The sequence below is a fragment of the Hesperophylax consimilis genome, chromosome 20, assembly GCF_061612785.1.
Source record: "Hesperophylax consimilis isolate HC1 chromosome 20, BYU_Hcon_1.0, whole genome shotgun sequence".
Classification (NCBI taxonomy): domain Eukaryota; kingdom Metazoa; phylum Arthropoda; class Insecta; order Trichoptera; family Limnephilidae; genus Hesperophylax; species Hesperophylax consimilis.
In genome coordinates, this window is record NC_142855.1 from 21,484,636 (window position 1) to 21,512,074 (window position 27,439).

At 32.6% G+C, this 27,439-nt stretch overlaps 1 protein-coding gene across 4 annotated transcripts in view; it reads left to right on the top strand.

Moving 5' to 3' along the window:
- LOC149414330 (uncharacterized) overlaps positions 1 to 27,439 on the top strand; it is a 103,906-nt gene that overhangs the window by 49,222 nt on the left and 27,245 nt on the right. For all 4 annotated transcript variants that reach the window (XR_016304073.1, XR_016304072.1, XM_089643980.1 and 1 more), the window contains exons 4-9: positions 21,808 to 21,942; positions 22,662 to 22,822; positions 23,987 to 24,226; positions 25,428 to 25,616; positions 26,123 to 26,260; positions 27,022 to 27,199. Coding sequence is in view for 2 of the 4 variants with exons in the window: in XM_089643980.1 (XP_089500106.1) it covers positions 21,808 to 21,942; positions 22,662 to 22,822; positions 23,987 to 24,226; positions 25,428 to 25,616; positions 26,123 to 26,260; positions 27,022 to 27,199 (1,041 nt within the window). In the remaining 2 variants the exon portion in view is untranslated. The remainder of the gene's footprint in view (positions 1 to 21,807; positions 21,943 to 22,661; positions 22,823 to 23,986; positions 24,227 to 25,427; positions 25,617 to 26,122; positions 26,261 to 27,021; positions 27,200 to 27,439) is intronic.

The window sequence follows — 27,439 nt, forward strand, 5'->3', positions numbered from 1 at the left end:
TCAAAAAATGCTCTAATCAAATTTACAGAAAAATATGAGTAGCCTGCTGACCAACACAACTATATTACAAGGAAGAAATCCTCAAAACTATTGAACATCCCAAAATTAAATACGTCTTTTGGCCAGAAAAATCATCATTTCCATGCTACAAAACTATATAACGCCCTGCCAATTGAACTCAAAAACACAACGGAGACACAAAAATTTAAAAACAACATCAAATTATGGCTAAGTAAACATGAAGATGAGGAAATCAATAAAATTATGAACTAAACAAATGTGAAGACAATTTTTTTAAATTTTTTTTGTAGAAATTAACAAGGAAATCACGATCTACACCTATACAAAAACCTACAGTCCGCCTCGGAACAGGAATACCTAGTGAGGAGGACTGCGAATAATATACTTAACTTTGTAATTATAATTGTCGTTAATAAAAAAAATAATAAAAAATAAAAAAATGAATTAACACTGGGGCTGAAAGGGTTAACTAACCAACTAACCAGCACACCGTTTCCCCGCAGGTGTTGACAGAGAGAACGAACCGCCACACAACTATGTATTGGCACACAATATTTGTCCTATTCACATTCATACATCGTCTTATACAAAAACTATTCTATTTTTCTGACTCTTGAAATGGCCCGACTCTAGTCTCTGAGTCAATTGAACTTCCTCTTTCTTCGTTCATCCGCTCTACATGCCCAAACCATCTGAGCGTCCCTTTCTTAATCTTACTCATTACGCTTATATCAGTTTTGCATTCTTTGCAGATCTCCACATTACATTCCATCAGCTGCGTAGTTTAGTTTTTTCTGCATATATATGTACCTTCCTACTGCACATAGAATGACACATCCTAGGTAGGGGAGGGAGATGGGGAAGGCGAAGGGGTACTTGCGTCAGAGGATTTTTGATAAACAACTTAGTCCAGTCGCTTGAAGACAGGAATAGGTCGGACAAACCCAGATATTTATTTGAAATAGTATTTGTTGAAATCTCGTAAATTTGTAATTTAAGCATCCGTCAAATGATATTGTTTCTGTGTTCATTATCAGATTTGTGAATACTCTCAGTATCGCCCTGATGAACTATTTCTATACAAGTGTAAAAAAAAATGACGATTTTCAGTCAATGAGGCAATTTCGTTATTATTATTCATTCATTTCTGAAAATCACAGTTTATATAGCATCAGTTTGTACATATGTAGTAGGTATATATATAATCTGTTTGTACAAATGTATTAGGTATATATTCCATCAGTTTCTACATATTTATTAGCTTTATATGACATTAGTTTCTTCATTGGTGAGATTGCGAACATAAATATATTTTGTAATGTAAATATATTTTTTATGTACTCATATTATATCCTGTACCCACTTTATATATATTAAATTAAAAAAAAATTAAAAAATATGCAGTAGGTATATTATATTGCATCAGTTTGTACATATGTAGTAGGTATATATTGCATCAGTTTGTACATATGCAGTAGGTATATATCAAATCAGTTTGTACAAATGTAGTAGGCAGTGGCGGTTTTCTCTAAAGTGCGTTTGTGCGGCGAACCCCCATTAAAAAGATGAGAAAATAAAACAAACTTGTTTTATAATAATATAAGCACATTATAGATAGCACGCTATTAAAATTTCGCCTTCAAAACCCGCGCCACCGAAAAATACGATACATATTCCAAATTTTGTGCGAGTTGAAATCCGCGCCAAACTCTTCATACAAAAGAATTTTAGCCGGTACAGATCCCTATGACGGTGACATATACAAAATTTGGTCTTTCTTTGCAAAAGTAAGACAAATTGTGTGCGCCGAACACGCGTTATGTTATCACTTGACCTCCGAACATTGACGAATGTAACCGAAGAAACCCGAGAACTTCGCGGTCGACGTTTGACCTTTAGGGAAGCAAGTGTTATTTTTTATGTTATATTATGGTATTTAACTTTGTAGTCATTTTTGTACATATTTTTGTTTTCTTGTTTCTGCATTTCTCCAACCGTTTGCTTATGGCATTTGCAAATCTACTACCTATTGAAGTAGACTTAGTAAATTTATTTCGTGCCACCTTTATTTGTTTTTTTTTTATGTTTTAAATATCTATTATATGTATATTCTACGAAATTATTCTTCTCGAAAAAACAATAATAATTAGCAACATACATTGAGTGCTGTAAAAACATTAAACAATTTAATTCCTATAAAACTTTTCTCATTATCTAATATTTGTGTCTAGTGAAGTGATTTAAAAACAATAATATGTAGGTACCCCTCCCACTAACTTTATTTAAGTTGTGTGACTGCTGCCGTATTCGACTATTTGATGAAGGACAACAGTAAGTAAATTTTAATTAGATATGTTTATCTTCTCTTGTAAATAAATATTTATAAATATTAATCAAAATAGTGATTTAGCATTAAGCTTCGTCTTTAGCTTGTGAATTTTTATACGCAATAATTCTCAAGTTTAAACCGGTCTTGCGTTCCGAACGTAACTTAAAATTCGGTAAACTTAGATTCGTTTATTGAAGCAATTCTAGGGAAACCATTCTCGCGTTCCGAAAGACTCTTTGTGAACATGACTTTGGGTTACTCATTGATCAATTTTTTTATTCGAAGAATATTTGTCAGAATACCCATTTCCCTGATAATTTATATGCGGACATTTAATTTTATATCTTCAGTCCAAATTTACAGCTGAAATTTTCACCTGAAAATTGAATTTTTTTTTAACAGTGTACCATTGTTTTATAAACCCCACGGCCAAATGTATTAATGACACCGGCTGCAGCCAAGGTCAAAGAAACAGCCGGTGACTGGATGGGTGACCGCCAATTCTTGGTTGTTTTGATAGTCGAGTACCTACGCTTTAAAAAAATCACTTAATTTTTCAAAGTCGCATTTTTCGAGGTCGAACATTATTAGAAATCGAAAATAAAACAGAATTTTGTTTTATTTAATATTAAAAGTATTATGTAAAACGATCAGAGTCAAGTTGAATATAATATAGTAGGTAGTCGTGCAGAAGCATTCCTTGCATACAGCATGTTATTTCACTTCAGAAAAGTAAAGTCTATTGAATTTGTAAACAAATCATTTCAAGTTCGTAAATGAAAGTCTCTTTCCAGGAATTAACATTAAAAGTCTGCTCGAGTAAAAATGATAGAGATGTGTTCCAGAGTGGAAGATACTCTTAGTATCCCCCTTGTGTTAGTTCCTTTTCTTCTTCTCCTTCCCTTCCCCACTATCGTTACCCTCACAACATACCTCAATTGGGGATACTGATAATATATATTTTTCAAATGTATTTTTAAACTTTACTTTGATTGGGGATTGAACCTTCCTACCTAGAAATTGGGGTCGACAACTGTACCAATCTCGCCAATTACCGATCGGGTAGGACCGACATTTTAATGACATCCCCGTGTGTGTACGTGATTGCCAATAAACACCACCTTATTGATAGAATGCATCATCACCAACAACGAGTATATCTGCTCGATCGGAGGTCGGGAAGTGGGTTAATTGAAAAGAAAAATCCAATTATATAAATAAATAAATTATATAAATAAATAAATAAATTCAAATAGATCTATTTTAAAAATATTAAAACACCTTTTATATTTAAAGGCCATCAAACTTTAAGGGCGATCAAACTTTAGAGGCGATCAATCTTTAAATGTAATCAAACTTTAAAGGTGACCAAATTTTAAAGGCAATCAAACTTTAAAGGCGATCAAGCTTTAAAGAAGATCAAACTTTAAAGGCGATCAAACTTTAAAGCCGATCAAACTTTAAAGGCGATCAAACCTTAAAGGCAATCGAACCTTAAAGGCGATCAAACTTTACAGGCGATCAATCTTTAAAGGTAATCAAACTTTAAAGGTGACCAAATTTTAAAGGCAATCAAACTTTAAAGGCGATCAAGCTTTAAAGAAGATCAAACTTTAAAGGCGATCAAACTTTAAAGGCGATCAAACTTTAAAGGCGATCAAACTTTAAATGCAATCCAACTTTAAAGGTGATAAAACTTTAAAGGCGATTAATTTACAATTCAAAAACGCATGATCCTGCGTTATTCCTAAGAAGCATAATTTTATACTCGGTATTCCCATTGAAAGATTAAATATAAATTTGTTGAAATAATTACATTTATTAAAACTCACAGATCGGAGAATTATATCCGACTTAATATTTATGTTCAAAATTGTATAGATTACATGAAGATAGTGATAGATACGAAGATGTCACGGATCTATTCAACTGCACGGAAATTAGGAACAAAAAGGCTACAATATCACATCTTTATCAATATTAATTTAACCTAAGTCTACGTATGAGATTTGTATATATTTTACTATTTCTGATGTCATCGTATGTGATTCATTGTTCAACCCTTTCACACCCGCATTATTGTTTCCACATAATATATATAAAATATGTAATGCTTGATAATATCTCAGAAAATTATTTGAAAATTTTTCGTATTAATTTTTTATTTTTTTGAAATTATTCTACGTTAATTTGGATTAACATTGGAAGTCAGAGGGTATTTTTTAAATAGTCAGGTAAAATCAACATAACACAAAAGTAAGACAAATAACTGTTTCATGTCAAAAATGCACATTTACAATGTAGTGATAATCTCTAAGGTTTGAATCAAATAACATTTTATAAAGAAATAATCTTTAAAAATTCGCCACACTAGTCGATAACATGTCCGTCACTACCAGTGTTAATTTGAATGAACATTGAAATTTATTTACGATATTCTGGCAAATGACTGTGAACAGTGAATTGAACTGATGTTATTATTACAGAACACATCTTTATGCGTTAAAATATTTGTAATTCAAGTAGAAAATATTGATATCTCACCTCAAATGAAGTAATCAATGACGGCAGTAATTTGATGAACCTCACAAGCATCAGATGTCAAAATATTTATCGTTTTATGTGGCGGGAATAAGGATTTCAACCTAGCGGAAAAATAGACGCCACAGAAAAGATTACAAGCTATAAGAAAACAAAAACTTGGCTTTTCGAAATCGCTACAGTTACGGTAAAAAAAAATCAAAAAGTTCGTGTTAATATATAAGGTATACTATGATTTATATAAGGTATACTATGCTCTCTGTCAATCACGCATAGAATATGGGATTATTGGATGGGGATCTGCCTCAAACATCCACATGAAGCAGCTTATTAAAACTCAAAAAGCAATAATAAAAATAATCCTTAAAGTACCCATAAGAACTCCATCAAAAGACATTTTTAAAAACTTTAAAGTGTTCAGTATAATAAAACTATACTCAAAAAATGCTCTAATCAAATTTACAGAAAAATATGAGTAGCCTGCTGACCAACACAACTATATTACAAGGAAGAAATCCTCAAAACTATTGAACATCCCAAAATTAAATACGTCTTTTGGCCAGAAAAATCATCATTTCCATGCTACAAAACTATATAACGCCCTGCCAATTGAACTCAAAAACACAACGGAGACACAAAAATTTAAAAACAACATCAAATTATGGCTAAGTAAACATGAAGATGAGGAAATCAATAAAATTATGAACTAAACAAATGTGAAGACAATTTTTTTAAATTTTTTTTGTAGAAATTAACAAGGAAATCACGATCTACACCTATACAAAAACCTACAGTCCGCCTCGGAACAGGAATACCTAGTGAGGAGGACTGCGAATAATATACTTAACTTTGTAATTATAATTGTCGTTAATAAAAAAAAAAATAAAAAATAAAAAATGAATTAACACTGGGGCTGAAAGGGTTAACTAACCAACTAACCAGCACACCGTTTCCCCGCAGGTGTTGACAGAGAGAACGAACCGCCACACAACTATGTATTGGCACACAATATTTGTCCTATTCACATTCATACATCGTCTTATACAAAAACTATTCTATTTTTCTGACTCTTGAAATGGCCCGACTCTAGTCTCTGAGTCAATTGAACTTCCTCTTTCTTCGTTCATCCGCTCTACATGCCCAAACCATCTGAGCGTCCCTTTCTTAATCTTACTCATTACGCTTATATCAGTTTTGCATTCTTTGCAGATCTCCACATTACATTCCATCAGCTGCGTAGTTTAGTTTTTTCTGCATATATATGTACCTTCCTACTGCACATAGAATGACACATCCTAGGTAGGGGAGGGAGATGGGGAAGGCGAAGGGGTACTTGCGTCAGAGGATTTTTGATAAACAACTTAGTCCAGTCGCTTGAAGACAGGAATAGGTCGGACAAACCCAGATATTTATTTGAAATAGTATTTGTTGAAATCTCGTAAATTTGTAATTTAAGCATCCGTCGAATGATATTGTTTCTGTGTTCATTATCAGATTTGTGAATACTCTCAGTATCGCCCTGATGAACTATTTCTATACAAGTGTAAAAAAAAATGACGATTTTCAGTCAATGAGGCAATTTCGTTATTATTATTCATTCATTTCTGAAAATCACAGTTTATATAGCATCAGTTTGTACATATGTAGTAGGTATATATATAATCTGTTTGTACAAATGTATTAGGTATATATTCCATCAGTTTCTACATATTTATTAGCTTTATATGACATTAGTTTCTTCATTGGTGAGATTGCGAACATAAATATATTTTGTAATGTAAATATATTTTTTATGTACTCATATTATATCCTGTACCCACTTTATATATATTAAATTAAAAAAAAATTAAAAAATATGCAGTAGGTATATTATATTGCATCAGTTTGTACATATGTAGTAGGTATATATTGCATCAGTTTGTACATATGCAGTAGGTATATATCAAATCAGTTTGTACAAATGTAGTAGGCAGTGGCGGTTTTCTCTAAAGTGCGTTTGTGCGGCGAACCCCCATTAAAAAGATGAGAAAATAAAACAAACTTGTTTTATAATAATATAAGCACATTATAGATAGCACGCTATTAAAATTTCGCCTTCAAAACCCGCGCCACCGAAAAATACGATACATATTCCAAATTTTGTGCGAGTTGAAATCCGCGCCAAACTCTTCATACAAAAGAATTTTAGCCGGTACAGATCCCTATGACGGTGACATATACAAAATTTGGTCTTTCTTTGCAAAAGTAAGACAAATTGTGTGCGCCGAACACGCGTTATGTTATCACTTGACCTCCGAACATTGACGAATGTAACCGAAGAAACCCGAGAACTTCGCGGTCGACGTTTGACCTTTAGGGAAGCAAGTGTTATTTTTTATGTTATATTATGGTATTTAACTTTGTAGTCATTTTTGTACATATTTTTGTTTTCTTGTTTCTGCATTTCTCCAACCGTTTGCTTATGGCATTTGCAAATCTACTACCTATTGAAGTAGACTTAGTAAATTTATTTCGTGCCACCTTTATTTGTTTTTTTTTTATGTTTTAAATATCTATTATATGTATATTCTACGAAATTATTCTTCTCGAAAAAACAATAATAATTAGCAACATACATTGAGTGCTGTAAAAACATTAAACAATTTAATTCCTATAAAACTTTTCTCATTATCTAATATTTGTGTCTAGTGAAGTGATTTAAAAACAATAATATGTAGGTACCCCTCCCACTAACTTTATTTAAGTTGTGTGACTGCTGCCGTATTCGACTATTTGATGAAGGACAACAGTAAGTAAATTTTAATTAGATATGTTTATCTTCTCTTGTAAATAAATATTTATAAATATTAATCAAAATAGTGATTTAGCATTAAGCTTCGTCTTTAGCTTGTGAATTTTTATACGCAATAATTCTCAAGTTTAAACCGGTCTTGCGTTCCGAACGTAACTTAAAATTCGGTAAACTTAGATTCGTTTATTGAAGCAATTCTAGGGAAACCATTCTCGCGTTCCGAAAGACTCTTTGTGAACATGACTTTGGGTTACTCATTGATCAATTTTTTTATTCGAAGAATATTTGTCAGAATACCCATTTCCCTGATAATTTATATGCGGACATTTAATTTTATATCTTCAGTCCAAATTTACAGCTGAAATTTTCACCTGAAAATTGAATTTTTTTTTAACAGTGTACCATTGTTTTATAAACCCCACGGCCAAATGTATTAATGACACCGGCTGCAGCCAAGGTCAAAGAAACAGCCGGTGACTGGATGGGTGACCGCCAATTCTTGGTTGTTTTGATAGTCGAGTACCTACGCTTTAAAAAAATCACTTAATTTTTCAAAGTCGCATTTTTCGAGGTCGAACATTATTAGAAATCGAAAATAAAACAGAATTTTGTTTTATTTAATATTAAAAGTATTATGTAAAACGATCAGAGTCAAGTTGAATATAATATAGTAGGTAGTCGTGCAGAAGCATTCCTTGCATACAGCATGTTATTTCACTTCAGAAAAGTAAAGTCTATTGAATTTGTAAACAAATCATTTCAAGTTCGTAAATGAAAGTCTCTTTCCAGGAATTAACATTAAAAGTCTGCTCGAGTAAAAATGATAGAGATGTGTTCCAGAGTGGAAGATACTCTTAGTATCCCCCTTGTGTTAGTTCCTTTTCTTCTTCTCCTTCCCTTCCCCACTATCGTTACCCTCACAACATACCTCAATTGGGGATACTGATAATATATATTTTTCAAATGTATTTTTAAACTTTACTTTGATTGGGGATTGAACCTTCCTACCTAGAAATTGGGGTCGACAACTGTACCAATCTCGCCAATTACCGATCGGGTAGGACCGACATTTTAATGACATCCCCGTGTGTGTACGTGATTGCCAATAAACACCACCTTATTGATAGAATGCATCATCACCAACAACGAGTATATCTGCTCGATCGGAGGTCGGGAAGTGGGTTAATTGAAAAGAAAAATCCAATTATATAAATAAATAAATTATATAAATAAATAAATAAATTCAAATAGATCTATTTTAAAAATATTAAAACACCTTTTATATTTAAAGGCCATCAAACTTTAAGGGCGATCAAACTTTAGAGGCGATCAATCTTTAAATGTAATCAAACTTTAAAGGTGACCAAATTTTAAAGGCAATCAAACTTTAAAGGCGATCAAGCTTTAAAGAAGATCAAACTTTAAAGGCGATCAAACTTTAAAGCCGATCAAACTTTAAAGGCGATCAAACCTTAAAGGCAATCGAACCTTAAAGGCGATCAAACTTTACAGGCGATCAATCTTTAAAGGTAATCAAACTTTAAAGGTGACCAAATTTTAAAGGCAATCAAACTTTAAAGGCGATCAAGCTTTAAAGAAGATCAAACTTTAAAGGCGATCAAACTTTAAAGGCGATCAAACTTTAAATGCAATCCAACTTTAAAGGTGATAAAACTTTAAAGGCGATTAATTTACAATTCAAAAACGCATGATCCTGCGTTATTCCTAAGAAGCATAATTTTATACTCGGTATTCCCATTGAAAGATTAAATATAAATTTGTTGAAATAATTACATTTATTAAAACTCACAGATCGGAGAATTATATCCGACTTAATATTTATGTTCAAAATTGTATAGATTACATGAAGATAGTGATAGATACGAAGATGTCACGGATCTATTCAACTGCACGGAAATTAGGAACAAAAAGGCTACAATATCACATCTTTATCAATATTAATTTAACCTAAGTCTACGTATGAGATTTGTATATATTTTACTATTTCTGATGTCATCGTATGTGATTCATTGTTCAACCCTTTCACACCCGCATTATTGTTTCCACATAATATATATAAAATATGTAATGCTTGATAATATCTCAGAAAATTATTTGAAAATTTTTCGTATTAATTTTTTATTTTTTTGAAATTATTCTACGTTAATTTGGATTAACATTGGAAGTCAGAGGGTATTTTTTAAATAGTCAGGTAAAATCAACATAACACAAAAGTAAGACAAATAACTGTTTCATGTCAAAAATGCACATTTACAATGTAGTGATAATCTCTAAGGTTTGAATCAAATAACATTTTATAAAGAAATAATCTTTAAAAATTCGCCACACTAGTCGATAACATGTCCGTCACTACCAGTGTTAATTTGAATGAACATTGAAATTTATTTACGATATTCTGGCAAATGACTGTGAACAGTGAATTGAACTGATGTTATTATTACAGAACACATCTTTATGCGTTAAAATATTTGTAATTCAAGTAGAAAATATTGATATCTCACCTCAAATGAAGTAATCAATGACGGCAGTAATTTGATGAACCTCACAAGCATCAGATGTCAAAATATTTATCGTTTTATGTGGCGGGAATAAGGATTTCAACCTAGCGGAAAAATAGACGCCACAGAAAAGATTACAAGCTATAAGAAAACAAAAACTTGGCTTTTCGAAATCGCTACAGTTACGGTAAAAAAAAATCAAAAAGTTCGTGTTAATATATAAGGTATACTATGATTTATATAAGGTATACTATGCTCTCTGTCAATCACGCATAGAATATGGGATTATTGGATGGGGATCTGCCTCAAACATCCACATGAAGCAGCTTATTAAAACTCAAAAAGCAATAATAAAAATAATCCTTAAAGTACCCATAAGAACTCCATCAAAAGACATTTTTAAAAACTTTAAAGTGTTCAGTATAATAAAACTATACTCAAAAAATGCTCTAATCAAATTTACAGAAAAATATGAGTAGCCTGCTGACCAACACAACTATATTACAAGGAAGAAATCCTCAAAACTATTGAACATCCCAAAATTAAATACGTCTTTTGGCCAGAAAAATCATCATTTCCATGCTACAAAACTATATAACGCCCTGCCAATTGAACTCAAAATCACAACGGAGACACAAAAATTTAAAAACAACATCAAATTATGGCTAAGTAAACATGAAGATGAGGAAATCAATAAAATTATGAACTAAACAAATGTGAAGACAATTTTTTTAAATTTTTTTTGTAGAAATTAACAAGGAAATCACGATCTACACCTATACAAAAACCTACAGTCCGCCTCGGAACAGGAATACCTAGTGAGGAGGACTGCGAATAATATACTTAACTTTGTAATTATAATTGTCGTTAATAAAAAAAATAATAAAAAATAAAAAAATGAATTAACACTGGGGCTGAAAGGGTTAACTAACCAACTAACCAGCACACCGTTTCCCCGCAGGTGTTGACAGAGAGAACGAACCGCCACACAACTATGTATTGGCACACAATATTTGTCCTATTCACATTCATACATCGTCTTATACAAAAACTATTCTATTTTTCTGACTCTTGAAATGGCCCGACTCTAGTCTCTGAGTCAATTGAACTTCCTCTTTCTTCGTTCATCCGCTCTACATGCCCAAACCATCTGAGCGTCCCTTTCTTAATCTTACTCATTACGCTTATATCAGTTTTGCATTCTTTGCAGATCTCCACATTACATTCCATCAGCTGCGTAGTTTAGTTTTTTCTGCATATATATGTACCTTCCTACTGCACATAGAATGACACATCCTAGGTAGGGGAGGGAGATGGGGAAGGCGAAGGGGTACTTGCGTCAGAGGATTTTTGATAAACAACTTAGTCCAGTCGCTTGAAGACAGGAATAGGTCGGACAAACCCAGATATTTATTTGAAATAGTATTTGTTGAAATCTCGTAAATTTGTAATTTAAGCATCCGTCAAATGATATTGTTTCTGTGTTCATTATCAGATTTGTGAATACTCTCAGTATCGCCCTGATGAACTATTTCTATACAAGTGTAAAAAAAAATGACGATTTTCAGTCAATGAGGCAATTTCGTTATTATTATTCATTCATTTCTGAAAATCACAGTTTATATAGCATCAGTTTGTACATATGTAGTAGGTATATATATAATCTGTTTGTACAAATGTATTAGGTATATATTCCATCAGTTTCTACATATTTATTAGCTTTATATGACATTAGTTTCTTCATTGGTGAGATTGCGAACATAAATATATTTTGTAATGTAAATATATTTTTTATGTACTCATATTATATCCTGTACCCACTTTATATATATTAAATTTAAAAAAAATTAAAAAATATGCAGTAGGTATATTATATTGCATCAGTTTGTACATATGTAGTAGGTATATATTGCATCAGTTTGTACATATGCAGTAGGTATATATCAAATCAGTTTGTACAAATGTAGTAGGCAGTGGCGGTTTTCTCTAAAGTGCGTTTGTGCGGCGAACCCCCATTAAAAAGATGAGAAAATAAAACAAACTTGTTTTATAATAATATAAGCACATTATAGATAGCACGCTATTAAAATTTCGCCTTCAAAACCCGCGCCACCGAAAAATACGATACATATTCCAAATTTTGTGCGAGTTGAAATCCGCGCCAAACTCTTCATACAAAAGAATTTTAGCCGGTACAGATCCCTATGACGGTGACATATACAAAATTTGGTCTTTCTTTGCAAAAGTAAGACAAATTGTGTGCGCCGAACACGCGTTATGTTATCACTTGACCTCCGAACATTGACGAATGTAACCGAAGAAACCCGAGAACTTCGCGGTCGACGTTTGACCTTTAGGGAAGCAAGTGTTATTTTTTATGTTATATTATGGTATTTAACTTTGTAGTCATTTTTGTACATATTTTTGTTTTCTTGTTTCTGCATTTCTCCAACCGTTTGCTTATGGCATTTGCAAATCTACTACCTATTGAAGTAGACTTAGTAAATTTATTTCGTGCCACCTTTATTTGTTTTTTTTTTTATGTTTTAAATATCTATTATATGTATATTCTACGAAATTATTCTTCTCGAAAAAACAATAATAATTAGCAACATACATTGAGTGCTGTAAAAACATTAAACAATTTAATTCCTATAAAACTTTTCTCATTATCTAATATTTGTGTCTAGTGAAGTGATTTAAAAACAATAATATGTAGGTACCCCTCCCACTAACTTTATTTAAGTTGTGTGACTGCTGCCGTATTCGACTATTTGATGAAGGACAACAGTAAGTAAATTTTAATTAGATATGTTTATCTTCTCTTGAATTTCTGAACCCCCTGTTAAAAAGACCACGAACCGCCACTGGTAGTAGGTATATATTGCATCAGTTTATACATATGTGGTAGATATATATTGCATCAGTTTGTACATATGTTTTAGGATTATATCAAATCAGTTTGTACAAATGTAGTAGATATATATTGCTCCAGTTTGTATATATGCAGTAGGTATATATTGCATCGGTTTGTACATATTTAGTAGGTATATATGACATAAGTTTGTGCATATATAGTAGGTATATATGACATAAGTTTGTGCATATACACGGTGTCCGGAAACTCGTAGTACAAGCGGGAAACTGGAGAATCTACACCACATGGGGAACCCAAAAAAACACAAAGTTTTTTGATTTGAGCATTTTCAAAAAAAAAAAAAAAAAAACCAAAAAAAAATATTTTTCGGCTATTTTAGGGTTAAAGTTTTTTCTGGTGTTTAGGGTTGAATAACAGATGTTTTAACCCTGCAGAGCAGAAATATTTTATGATTACACCGGGTTAAATGAAGGGTGATTTCAAAATAATGCTTCAAATCCGAGTTTCTTCATTTGTTTTACTTTCAAATAGTTTTAATTAGTTGGGTACTTTGATCTTCAGTAATAATTTATAAGAATTTGATTAAAAAAAAAAAAAAAAAATCAACTTCAAACTCGATTTACTCGATAACGAAAGCTCAAATAAAAAAAAATATACTACAAAATCGACTCCAAATGTGATGTAGATTCACCAGTTTCCCGCTTGTACTACGAGTTTCCGGACACCCTGTATAGTAGGAATATATCAAATCAATTTGTACATATGTAGTAGTTATATATTGCATCAGTTTGTACATATGTAGTACCTATATATTGCATCATTTTTTGCATATGTAGTAGGTATACAGAAAATATAAAACCGTTTATGCATTGTACTTCTCTAAATAGTATAAAGTCGCTATCCGCGTTTGTATGTTTGTGCGCTTAGTTCTTCTAAACTACGCAATAGATTTTGATAGGGTTTTCACCATCATTTAGAAAAAAATTTCCTGAAGGTTTATATGTATAATAAATATATATTATATTTATAGAAAGAAGAGAAAAATCAATGTTTTGTAATCAAGTCGTAAAAACAATATTTTCGGGCGGTGACATTGCCAACGCTGGCTAAACCTTATGAGATACGTCAAAATAATGTACTACGGAATTGTATATCCTTAAAAGACCTCAAAACTTTACCCCAAACCATTTATAACTAACCGCCGGGTACACATCAGCTAGCTACGAATTAGACATTACATAGTGAAATATTAATGAAAATTATATCAAACCATATATCGTTCATGACAAATAAGAAATAAAACATAGAGATTATTCTGGTGGACATAGAAGATATCATATTAAATAAAAATAAGACAGGAGAGAAATATATAAAGCATTAACAATAACAAAAAATCACTCACGACAATAATAATTCAGATGTTTTTGTTTTGTTATAACTACAGTTATTATTTATTGGTAACCGAAGACAGGATGCACAAAAAACAAATTATACAGGGTTTTCCAATAAGAGGTGTTATTTTGAATAGCCTGCTATTTCGGTAGATGTTACTTTTAAAGCTGTCATTTTTCGATATTTGACAAGTAGAAACTACGCCGTTAGTAAAAATGAGTACACGATACACGATATCGATACACGCTTCAACAACGCATTGAAATTATTAAAATTCACTTGAGTGAATCAAATTCAAATCATCTTGAGTGATGAGGCCCATTTCCACCTCGGTGGCTTCGTCAACATGCAAAATTGTCGTATCTAGGGCTCGGAAAACCCAAGAGTTATTGTTAAAAATCCTCTCTATCTTCAACGTGTGACTGTTTGGTGCGGTTTATGATCCGGCGGAGTCATTGTCATACTTTTTCGAAAATGAGGCTGGAGCAACAGTTACGGTAAATAGATTGCGCTATCGAGAGACGATTAATGATTTTTTAATGGCCGGAATTGGATGGTATTGATCTAGAAAACGTTTGTTTTCAACAAGACGGCGCTACGTGCCACACAAGCAACGAAACCATTGATTTTTTACGATTGAATATCAAAATAACACCTCTTATTGGAACACCCTGTACAAACAACTACGGAAAAATTACTCACAACTCATGACGTATACAATAAGCTTGTTTTATTGCCTTTTTTAATATTTATTTACCTGGTAATTAAAAATGTCCACTTTTAATTTCATGTTATTGTAAAATACTCTGTTTAGGCAAAAATTTTGTGTAAAAAAGAGCGTGTGGAACGAGGAGGTACATTAAATTGAACCTTAATTTAACAAGTATAGGCATTGAATATTATTGCTAACTAATTTACACTGGAATTTATCTATGAGATACCTTCGTACACTCAATGAATCAATTTTAAAATACAAAGCTTCTTATGCATAATTTTTAAATCTTACACAATAATAATTTTGTTCTACTCCTGTTTCCATACAAAAAAATCTTATTTTATAACTTTTGAATGTAATTTAATTTATTTAATGTAATTTAATTTAATTCCCCTCGAATAAACGAATGAACAAGAAATAGAAAAATAAATTGGTTACGGTCTCAACCGGGAATCGAATCCAAGGCCTATTGAGACGTAATTATTTTACGTCATTACAGTCAGTCTCATATATATCAAATTCAGAACTAACAATATTATCTTCAACTAATTTTTCATCATATTTTTGGCTGCTATCTTTTTGATTGATTAAAAAATTCTAAAGAATTTATTTGTAACCTAGATCGTGTCTCGGATAAATATAACCGATTTTAATTGTTAAATTTTGATATAAGTGTCAGTTTCTTGTTCACTACAGCTAATTGCACTTAATAATTTTATTATTTTTTTATTATTATGGGTAAGTGAGATAAATTGAAGGTTTTACTAACGCTTCGCTTGAGTAGAATACAAATAAAAATAATAATTACTCAATAAAAAATATAAATACAAACTACTTAAAAAAATATGTTTTCTATAGAATAGAAATAGAATATTTATAATAGAATATTCATACTATAGAATATTTCTATAGTATGAATGCATAAATAAAAACAATAAAAAAAAAAAAAAAAAAAAAAAACAGTATTATAGCCAAGATTATCTGTGACAGTTTCACTTGATCTTTTTTGGTTTCTTATAAAATTACTTACAAAATAAATAAAAACCAGATTTTTGCTTGAAATCGAACGTTTCTAGACTCCGTTTGTCAAGCGATTTTAATGCCTATGACCTGCGATATAAGGCATACCAAGAATATACACATTTTTGGCTTGTAGCTTCCTCTTAAACACAGAAAACATTTTATTCAACCTTTCTTTGAATCACAAAAATTTTTTTTGGCATCAGCGTGCATAAGTTACCCACGCAAAAAAAAAAACAAACGATCGTAGAAAAATCATTCAACTATTATTTATTTTAATTAAAGACACGTGTGTCGATTAATTTATCTATTTTACTTATTTGTATCACTAACAGAAGACCCGTGAAAAATCATGGAAAGTTATTGTAAGATTTGTGAAGCTGAAAGAATTCATTAAAAAAAAACTTTCTATTAAGTTCAATGAACTTTTCATTTTCAAAATTGGAACTACTTATAATATGAGACAAGCAAGAATTTAGGTACCAAAACTATTTCAATTTATTTTTTATTCGAAAAGTGTACTTATTCGTTTTGTTTAAATGCTTGACAGATGCTTAGATAATAATAATAACATATTTATTTAAGAAATTTGCAAATAGAACTAAGAATACATCATAAAAAATAGATAAAGTTGATGTTTCTCATAATCTGCCTCACTAGGCTAGTGGCTAGCCTGTGTTGAGGCGGTCATTTTGAAAGACAATTTAAATACATATGAATACCCACACTTATATTACAATATAATCGCTCAATATTTTTGTTGAATCAATAGTTTATCCAAATTATAATGTTATTTTTGTAATTTGTTTGAGTATCACATTTTGTTTGTGTTCTCTGAAAGATTGTTGTACAATCTTGTGGCGATGTACCTAAAAAAATTTTGACCGAAAGTAGTATGCATTACAGGAATTTGGAGTAAATCTTTGTTATTTTTTTGAGTACAGCGAGTATTTAAACTTTTTGTGCAGTACTTATGTGTGTTTTTATATAGGTGCGTGATGATAGTTATTTCGTATATCTGCCGAACGTCAAACACATAAATAATAAAACATTATGTTCGAATCTGTAATTAGCGGTAGGATTATTTTGATTATGGTTTTGTGTGCTTTTATGATTGGGTCTAGTGCAGATGAGGTGCCACCTACCTATACTATGATTCCCTACTCAATGATAGATTGACAGACATTGGATCTAGTGCAGATAAAGTGCAACCTCCCCATGCTATGATTGGGTCTAGTGCAGATGAATTACCACCTCCCCATGATATGATTCCATACTCAATGATAGATTGACAGACAGGTCTAGTGCAGATGAAGTGCCACCTCCCCATGCTATGTATAATTCCATACTCAACGATAGATTGACAGACATTGGATCTAGTGCAGATAAAGAGCAACCTCCCCATGCTATGATTGGGTCTAGTGCAGATGAATTACTACCTCCCCATGATATGATTCCATACTCAATGATAGATTGACAGACAGGTCTAGTGCAGATGAAGTGCCACCTCCCCATGCTATGTATGATTCCATACTCAACGATAGATTGACAGACAGCAAAGTAAATCATTTTCAAGTGTTGTAAGTCGAGAAAGATGAATTAACAGAGTGAAGATACGTTACTGATATTCGTACAGCGTCCTTGAACTGATTTTGCACGAAAACGGCGCTATATAAATTATCCAAATATTATTATTATTTGAGACAATGCGCAATGATTCACTGAACAATTCAGTGGACACAATTTAGTGGCCCCTTCATATAAATAGTCTTTGAATGACTTTCATTTTCTTGTAAGCGGTGCCACATTTTCTTTATATTAATTATTGAAGACAACATTAGCGATTTATAAATGAAAATTTGTAATATAAACTTCAGAAAAGGATGTAGTCGCATCTAGGACTTGAACACAGGACCTGGCGGTGCTCTATCAACTAAACTACCAACTGATAGGGGTCCTATGTCTTTCGGTCATATTTAACTCTATGATACTTCCAATAAGACCTACCAACATTATTATCATTTTTTTTTTAAAATGATAAACTAACGTTTATAAGATAAGGTTTTATGCATAGCATAAAGGATAACAAATAATTATAAGCAATAATTAGTCATCCGTGGGGTTCAATTCGATTGGCGGCATTTATTTTTACTCGGGAGATATTTTCAATTTGTATTTGTATTTCGGATGACTAATTATTGCTTATAATTATTTGTATCCTTTATGCTATGCATAAAAACTTGTCTTATAAACGTCAGTTTATCATTTAAAAATAATAATATTTGACAAGTCAAAAATATTTCACCAATAAATGAAGATATAATATGTCTCGACGCCATCTAGTGAGAAATTTAGCACTAACAAAGCCTTTCCTACAAAAATAAATTTGGTTGTTTACAGGTGAAAAAAAAAATATATATTTTTTTATTTTTTTATTTTAATATAGATCATAGTTACATTAATACATACATATTTTGCAAAATATAATATTTAGGTACATAATTGGTCATGTATATACCTTATCAGAAAAGAGGAGCTCTTGTGCCTGATAAGGGAGCCACGATTCTTATTTAGATTCAATGTTATAATATTATGTTATGTGTAATATATAAATATAATATATATATTTTTTTAATATAAGTTTTTTTGGAAAAAAAGTTTGATTTTATTTATTTGTTCTTCTTGGTTCGTAATACAGCGCAATTCGGAAGGGAGATTATTGTAGTTTTTTATGGCTTGGTAAATATAATGGTTTTGCATTTGAGTTGTTTTAAAGATTGGCGTAATAAATTGATTTCCATTTCTCATCAGTTTGTAAAATTCTTGATATTCTGTGTTATTTTTTTCTTTACACATTTTTATAATTGAAGTTTGCTTAAATATATCATCAATATTTGGTACTGGAAACAATTTAAAAAGCAATTTTGTTGGGAAAGTAGAGTTTTTTTAAGTATTACCTTTATAATAATTTTTTGCGAGACTTTTACTGAGTTTAGGTTGTTTTTAAAAGATCCTCCCCAACCTATGATTCCGTAAATAAGCAGGGAGTGGACATGAGCATAATATACATTTTTTAGTATTTTCACATTTAAAATATTTCTTACATTTCCTTATTCTCTTTACTAACTCCGTAATATGGCTTTTGCATTTCAAATTTTCATCGATGATCACACCAAGATATTTAATTTCAGAAGAAGAGTTGATTACAGTACAAATAGGATTAAGTAGTTTACAGTTGACATTGTCACAATTTTCATCATGGATTATGATGTTTACTTTGTGTTTAGGTATTTTTTGTAGTGAAAATAATACATATGTTGTTTTTTTGGCATTAAGTGTGAGTAGGTTATTATCAAACCATGATTTTAAGATATTAATACATTCATTTGCAAATTTGGTAACTAGTTCCCATGTTTGACCTTTTATTAATAAAACAGTATCATCGGCATAAGAGATTAATTCACCTTTGATTTTCTGTTGGAAAATGTAATTTACATACATTAGAAATAGTAATGGTCCGAGGACCGTGCCTTGAGGAATGCCAAATGTACTTGTTAGTGGAGTACTAAAGGTTTGGTTTAATTTTACAATTTGAGGTCTCTCTGTTAAGTAGCTTTCTATCCATTTAAGAGCTTAGTGGTCAATGCCATTTTCTTTTAATTTTAATATAAGTCTTTCATGGGAAATGCTGTCAAATGCTTTCTTTAAGTCAATAAAAATTCCTATACATTTATTTGATTTGTCTAGGGCACTAATAAGCAATAATTGTTGATTAAGGCACTAGTACATATTGAATCATTTGGCGGGTTTGAAATAAGCCGACATAGCTCAGTGGATACAGAGCACCTGACAGGACATCAGAAGGCACGGGTTCAATTCCCGTTGGCGGCATTTTTTTTATTTTATTTTTTTTTTTATTGCACAACAGATAGATTATCCAATTACTGTACAATTCTCAATTTGACAATCTTAACACCTATGAAGATAATTATTTACCAAAAAAAACTTTAGGCTATTAAAAGAAGAATTATATATATCTAGTGCTTCTGAGATTTCATTCAATAGCACCATTCCTCTTGTCATGCTATGTTGTACTAGAATATCTGTTCTGCCGTATGGTATTTTGAATAAGTCGTGTCGACGACTACGGCTGAAGTTTTCGGTTTTTTTTTTTAAACATTTATTTTTACTCGGGAGATATTTTCAATTTGTATTAGTATTTCGGATGACTTATTATTGCTTATAATTATTTGTTAACATTATTTTCATTTTCTCACTACGCGTTTTAGCTTAGTTGGTAGAGCAAAACCCCAGCCAGACCCGGCGGTCCTGGGATCAATCTCAGTTGCAACCGCATCTTTTTTTATGATATTTCTGTATCAAATCGGTAATATTGTCTTCATTCAACTTGTATTTTTATAATGGCATTGAATAGATGTTGTAATTTAAGTTTTCTTACATTCAACGTGTAAATTTCTTCTGTTGAAATGTAAATAAGAATCCTGAGGCAACTGTTTGTTTTATAAATATTTTCAGTTTCACAAATCCTACAATAATTATTGTATCCTGGGAGTTTTTACGGGTCTGCGCCAGTCAATAGTTCTAAAACATAATAACGATTAGTGAGATTTGTGGGGACTTTTAAAAATCCATTCAGTAATCTGAAAGTTAGTGGTCTATTTACGAAACCAAATTTTGAAAACTGATTCTGTTTGGGACACGAGCCAAAATGTGAATCACGTTTCTTTCTACGAGAGAGCTTAACCTAAATGCAATACATTGGCACAGAATGCTTCATTTAAGCTGTTTAAAAACATAACAAATATGATAATATTAAAGATATTCGCTGACTTATATTTAGTTATTCAAATATAAAATTGTTATCATTTGGCCAAATTTTCTAAAAACACAACTGTCAGCTGATCACAGACCGAAAATCGACTTGGAACGGGGACTTTTCAATGCCAAAAAACAAAATGTTGCTAAATTCCATTACAGTGTTATGATTAAGAATAACAAATTATTTTAAGCAACAATTATTCGCCTGAAATACTCAAACAAGTTAAAAATATCTTCTGAGTAAAAGTAAATGCCGCCAACTTGAATTAAACCAACTGCCTTCTGATTGATGGTCAGCTGCTATAAACAACTAAGCTACGTCAGCTTATTCCAAACCCACCAAATAATTCAATGTAACTAGCATTTCATTCAACAATTATTGCTTGTGACATGTTTTCACTTGTAAACAACCAACTTTATTTTTGTAGGAAAGGTTTTGTTAATGCTGAATTCCCCACTAAATGGCGTCGAGACAAATTATGTCTGCATTTATTGGAGGAATATTTTGATTTTTCAAATATAATTATTATTTTCAATGATAAACTAATGTTTATAAGACAACGTTTTTTTATGCGTAGCGCAAATGATTCCTTTAAAAAAATTGTTTTGTGGAGCCAGTGTAAAAATAAAACATTCTAAGTCCATCCCTCCCTCCTATCCTCTTCCACTCATTCTTTCACTTCTTCTTCCATCTGCCTTGACCAAAGACTTTTGATCTATAATAAAAAACAGATTTTTAACAAATATAATTGTTAATTCCAGGGGTCCAGAGCGAGGTATGCAGTGCCAGGAAGGAAGCCGAAATGGTCCGTCAGAAGCTGAAGCACGTGGAAGGAGATCTGTCAGCCACACGTGAGCGGAACTGTGATCTTCTGGAACAGTTTGAGGCTCGCGCTGGTAACAAACAAACCCTTCTACTTACTCCATTTCTCTTTTGCTTTTTGAGGATAGTTATCATGTTGACATCTGTACTCAATCAATTATTTCTTAATATAAACAAATGTAATGTTATAACTTTTGCAAAGAAAAGATAACCACTTAAGTATGTTTACTATTTAAACCATTTATCATTGCAACACGTCGAAAAAATCATAGATAGAGGAGTTTTTTCCAAATTTAAAATAATAAAAAAAATGTTATGAGCAAATTGGCTTTATTTTACGCATTGCAAAGCCTTTTTCCATACTGCACACACTTTCGATATGTTTACATATTAATGTTATGTAGGTACGAATTCTAGCTTTTCATCAAATATAACTCCGATGTCTCTAATTTTGGATAATATCGCAAAATCGAATAATATTGGAAATTTTTGGCAGATAATTATACAAGTTACATAAAATTATATCTAATTATACAATTCATTTCAATTTTATTGAAGCTATTGGCAATCATTAATATGAGTAATTTCGTCATCAGCACAGAGTATTAGCTTAGCATCGTTGAAGCAGGATGATATTACGTTAATAAAGAGTACGAATAGTACATGAACTAAATGGGTACCTTGCGGTATGCCACTAGAGGCATGAAGAGTATGAAAATGCAAAGAATAGCAGGGCTCCATCTAAGAATTATATATATATTAGTGACGAAAGACATTATAATTTATTTCCCAGATGAGATTCGCCAAGCAGAAAGAAGAGCAGACGAACTGGCCGAGGAGGTGGTGAGACTGCAGAAGAAATTGGACATCCTGCTGCCAGAGAGAGATCAGCTTAAGGAGCTGGCAGCCACCCTGAGGAAGGAGAGAGACCATGAGAAGAAGATCAATGAAGAGGTAAGATCAGCTAAGATACAAAGATCCGGTTGTTACAGAAGGAAAATCAATGAGTTGAATATTACTTATCCATAATAGAAATGGTAAAATCATATTGCATGACCGTGTAAAAAATGTTGAGATCCGAAAGTAATGCAAAGCGATGATGCCAGGATGATTTGGAGATGTATAGCAAATGAAAGAAAGAATGAGCAGAATAAATTACGCTAATTTGAATGGTAGAAGAAGTTGGGGATGCCCGAAAAAGACACGTTAAGATTTAGAGAATCAAACAGAAGGTTATTTATTATATGATCTACGTGAAAACAACTTTTGGGAGAAATTTTGATGTGTGTATTTGAACGGAATAAACAAAAGGTAGAGTGGTCATCGAATACTTACAAATGATACCTACGTAGCTTTTATTTTATATCCTCATTTGAAAACATCAATTTTTTTTCTTATTTTGTGTCAACCTTGTCAGTAGGTAATCCCTAAGACCGTGATGATAGGCTACAGAAAGAGCTATGAAAAGAGAAGCTATGTTGAGTGAACGAGCATCGTTTAACGTTTTCATTTTAATCGCAGGGCGTGAACATATTAATCTCGACGAAATTGGAATTTAAACGCTTTTTTTCCATCAACGCCGACTTGCATAGTTGTTTCTTGCGGTAATTAAATCGAAACAAAGTATTCTTTAAATAACTGATTGAGTGTTGCAAAGTTCTGTTTCAACTCTAATTGCTCAATATTTAGTATGTCAGATATAACAGAATCCTATATATGTACACCTACACATATAGATGATCCAGAAGTTTCAATTGTACCTATTGGATAATGTTATTCTATTTTCATTATAATTAGTGTAACTCGCTCATCAAGCACAAGAACCAGTTTCTTCTTTGGTGAGATTATAAATATATTTTGTAACGAAATGTAATTTATATAACATCTCTATAAAACTCGACCACTTTGCATTTCATCCGACTCCAAATGTGTTTGCGCCGTGTATGATTGTACATTTTCATTTTCATGTGTTTAATGTTGTTATTCAAATCAGAATAACAACATTACGCGAAGTCTACTGCGCACAGAACAACTAGTCTATGCACATGAAGAATGAGTCTGAACAGTAAATCTTTACCCGAAATCCAGCATACTTATGTTGTTGTTTGTTTGTTCCAGTACGCAGCCCGCCGGCAGACCGACAGCGCCGAGCGAGAGCGCAGCTGGCGTGCTGAGTTCGAGCGGCTGCGGTCCCAGGGCGCCGAGCGCGAGGAATTGCTGCTGGCCGACTGCGAGTGGAAGCTTCGAGACGTGCAGCGCGCCGCCGCTGAGCGATGCCGCAAGGCCGAAGGCAAACTGCAGGAGATGCAGCTAGCCACGGATAAGCGGTGCGAAGTGGCGGATAAACAGGTCGTCGAGGTAAGAAAACCCATTTTAACGTCCAGAAATAGCGATGAAGCGCTTTTGTTGTGGTCAAATATTAAAAATACATCTCGTGGCCCAAGGGTTGTGGCACCAAGTAGCGTGTATATTTTAAACTATACTATTGTTCGTGCGCTTACGTTATCGAGCTGGGAGGGGGTCAAATAAGAGCCTTGAAATTGTGACCAACTTTAAAAAGTGTGCTGAGCAGAAAAACGCAAATTTTGCGTAGGGACGAACGGAATACAGTTACATTTCATATGATTGAAAGGATGCTGATGCAAATCATCAAATATTTCCGCATGGTATTCAATTCCATCTTTCAGATTTTACTACTAAAAATCGAAAAACGCAATCACAAATTTTAAATTCTTGAACGAAAACATTCATAAAGTCGCTAACCAGTAGTTTTTGTCGTGTAAACTTTAACTACCGCTTTACACAAAACTTAAAACGTATTAATTCAACAGAGGTTTTAGAAAATTTACTGTCAAATCTAGACAAATATTTTTCAAATCCTAAATGTTGTTTAACTTTTGACAGGACAAGATTCCAAATAAAACGTCTGTAACCAAGTGGGTCTTCCGAATACCCCATCCATTTTTTCTGTTTTATGGGCTTTTAAACTATAGAAATCCCAATTATTAAGTCAATTATATTTTATTAATGTTAACTTTTGTATTTGCGCAGAAATACGTAAAATACTAAAATTATATGTCAAATATTTAAGCTAATAAAAGAAGGATAGTAATTTTGGGTACCACCCACTCCTCCACTTGGCTGCGGAATAGTGAAGAGAATTATTTCAAAATTTTCGCGAATGTCTATTGTAAACTTTTAAATGCAAATACAAAGAATGGTGTTCCCTCTTTCAAACACTGTTTAAATCATATGTATCACCGTAATACAAAATTAAATAGCATGACTTTTATTATTCCGTGTCAGGCTGGGAGAATTTTTTTCCAAAAATTCATTAGGGGTTAAATGAAAAATTCACGGTTAAATATTACTGAATTTATTAAGATTACTGTACGTAAGACTAAATACATTTAAAGTTAAAACGCGCGTTAGAATGCGCTTTTGCAGGGCCCGTGTTTCAGAGGATTTTCCAGAGGGGAAGCTCCTTACACGTCTTATATTTATATTTAGTATTCTTAATAACATGTATTATGTTTGGATTACATGCATCCTATTGTAGCTCCGGGCGGAGATGGCTACCCTTCGCGCCACCTCACTGGAACAACAGAGAGCTCTCCGCCAACAAGCGCTGCAGTCCAGCTCGCTGGAGGCCGCTAAGGAGACCTTAGAGCAGGAGGCCCGGCGGCTGAGGAACATGCTGGTCATGGAGAAGGACGCAATGCAAACAGTAAAACAGCAACATGCTAAGGTAATTTCACAAAATATTATTCATAATTCATTATAGACGGCCTCCATGATTGAATGGTTACGATCCTTGTCTACAAATCTGCAAGTCGCGGGTTGAAATCCCAGCATGCGCAAGTAAATTTTATTTTGACTAGACTTTTTGTTGTATCAATTTAAAACAATATTCAATCCTTGATATATCAGGATTGATAAGTCCAGCTCAGGTTTATAAAATATATTTATTACTGAACACTTTATACCGTGTATTAACTGAATGAACGACACACACCCGGTAATCCAAAAATCGCAATGGCCGTTTATTAAAACTAATAGGCACACATTCCCGCTCTCATTCTAACATCCCTGTCTCACTCTTCCAAACTCACACGTACTATATTATGTATGAAATATTATATTACTGATATACAAACGTATTGCCAATAACGTCACGAATTATTCATTCATTATAAAAAAAACTCATGTTTGGTTTAGCCTGATTTATAAAATCTGATAACTTTCAACTTCCAGGAATTAGACGAGAAAGAACTTCGCTTGGTGGCTAGACTAGCTGATGAAGCCAGAAGAGCAGAACAAGTAGGCCGGCAGCACAGAAGACAAGAGGAGTGCGCACAACACGAGAAACTGCTCAAGGAAACTCACAAAAAGGTACACAATTCCATTAAAATAACATTCATTTTGATAAAATAAAGAACAAAATGATTAAGAATTAGATTGAGAAACACTGTCATCAAACAATGCTAATCTGTGCTATTTTGATTTCGTGACACTTGAAAGGTCCCGACGCTGATTCTATGTACGGTTCAGCTATAGAACAAACTGGTTGACCGTTATCTGGCGTTGCTCTTTATGAATGATTTGGATTAAAGCCTTGAGGTTGTGAATTCTAGTTACCTAAAAACTGAGTGTAGTTTTTATAGGAAATAATATTATTGTTAAGAATTGAAAAAGCTATTTTTTAAGGTATCTGTTTCAATTAATCTTGCCATGTCTTCCTCGGGCGTCCTCGACTTCTCCTGTCATTCACTTTCACGTCATGTATTCTCAGTATACCCTTTTCTTCGTTCATCATATACGTCTCGTTTTAACATACAAGAATTGGATTCACTTGATCGTACTATGTCTTCCTTGGGTGTCCTCGACTTTTTCTTCCATTCATTTTATGTAGTACCATGTCGTATAGCACATTATAGCGACTCCATATCGTATTCCAGTGCCGAGATAATGCGTAATAATGAAACAAACATACATCGTATCGTACCAATATTGCCAACCTACATCCAGAAATATGTGTAATATTGTGATCGGCAGAAAATTGCCACAGTATTGTTGTTATGATGATCACAATTTTATTAACAGCTGAAACAAACATAGTCTGGTAATAAAATCTTTTCGTTTTCTCTATATAGCTGGAAGAATTAAAAGCCATCCTGAGCAAAAAGGAAGCCCAATACGCCGCGAATCTGGACAAGGCCGAGGGAAAGGCGGACTGGCAGATCATGGAGATTAGAAGGTCTCTGGACAAGGCGGAACTCAAACATGCTGAGGCCATGGAGAAACTGGAGGAGCAGTATTCTACAGATACAGGTGACTTGATCTTCTTCTTTAATGGTTTCATCATTAATAAGGATCGTGATCCACACTTCAACTTTCCTGATGAAGAAGGCTTCTCTACTCCTCGCAGTGGTAGAGATAGAGCTGCAGATGACAGTGATATATGATTACTCCGACGCATCGTTAATCTTCCTCTGCTGTTCCTGCCTTCCACTCTTCTTTTCTTTGAGCAAGTTGATTTCTCAGTTGGTGAGCAACATGCACAAAGTGTTG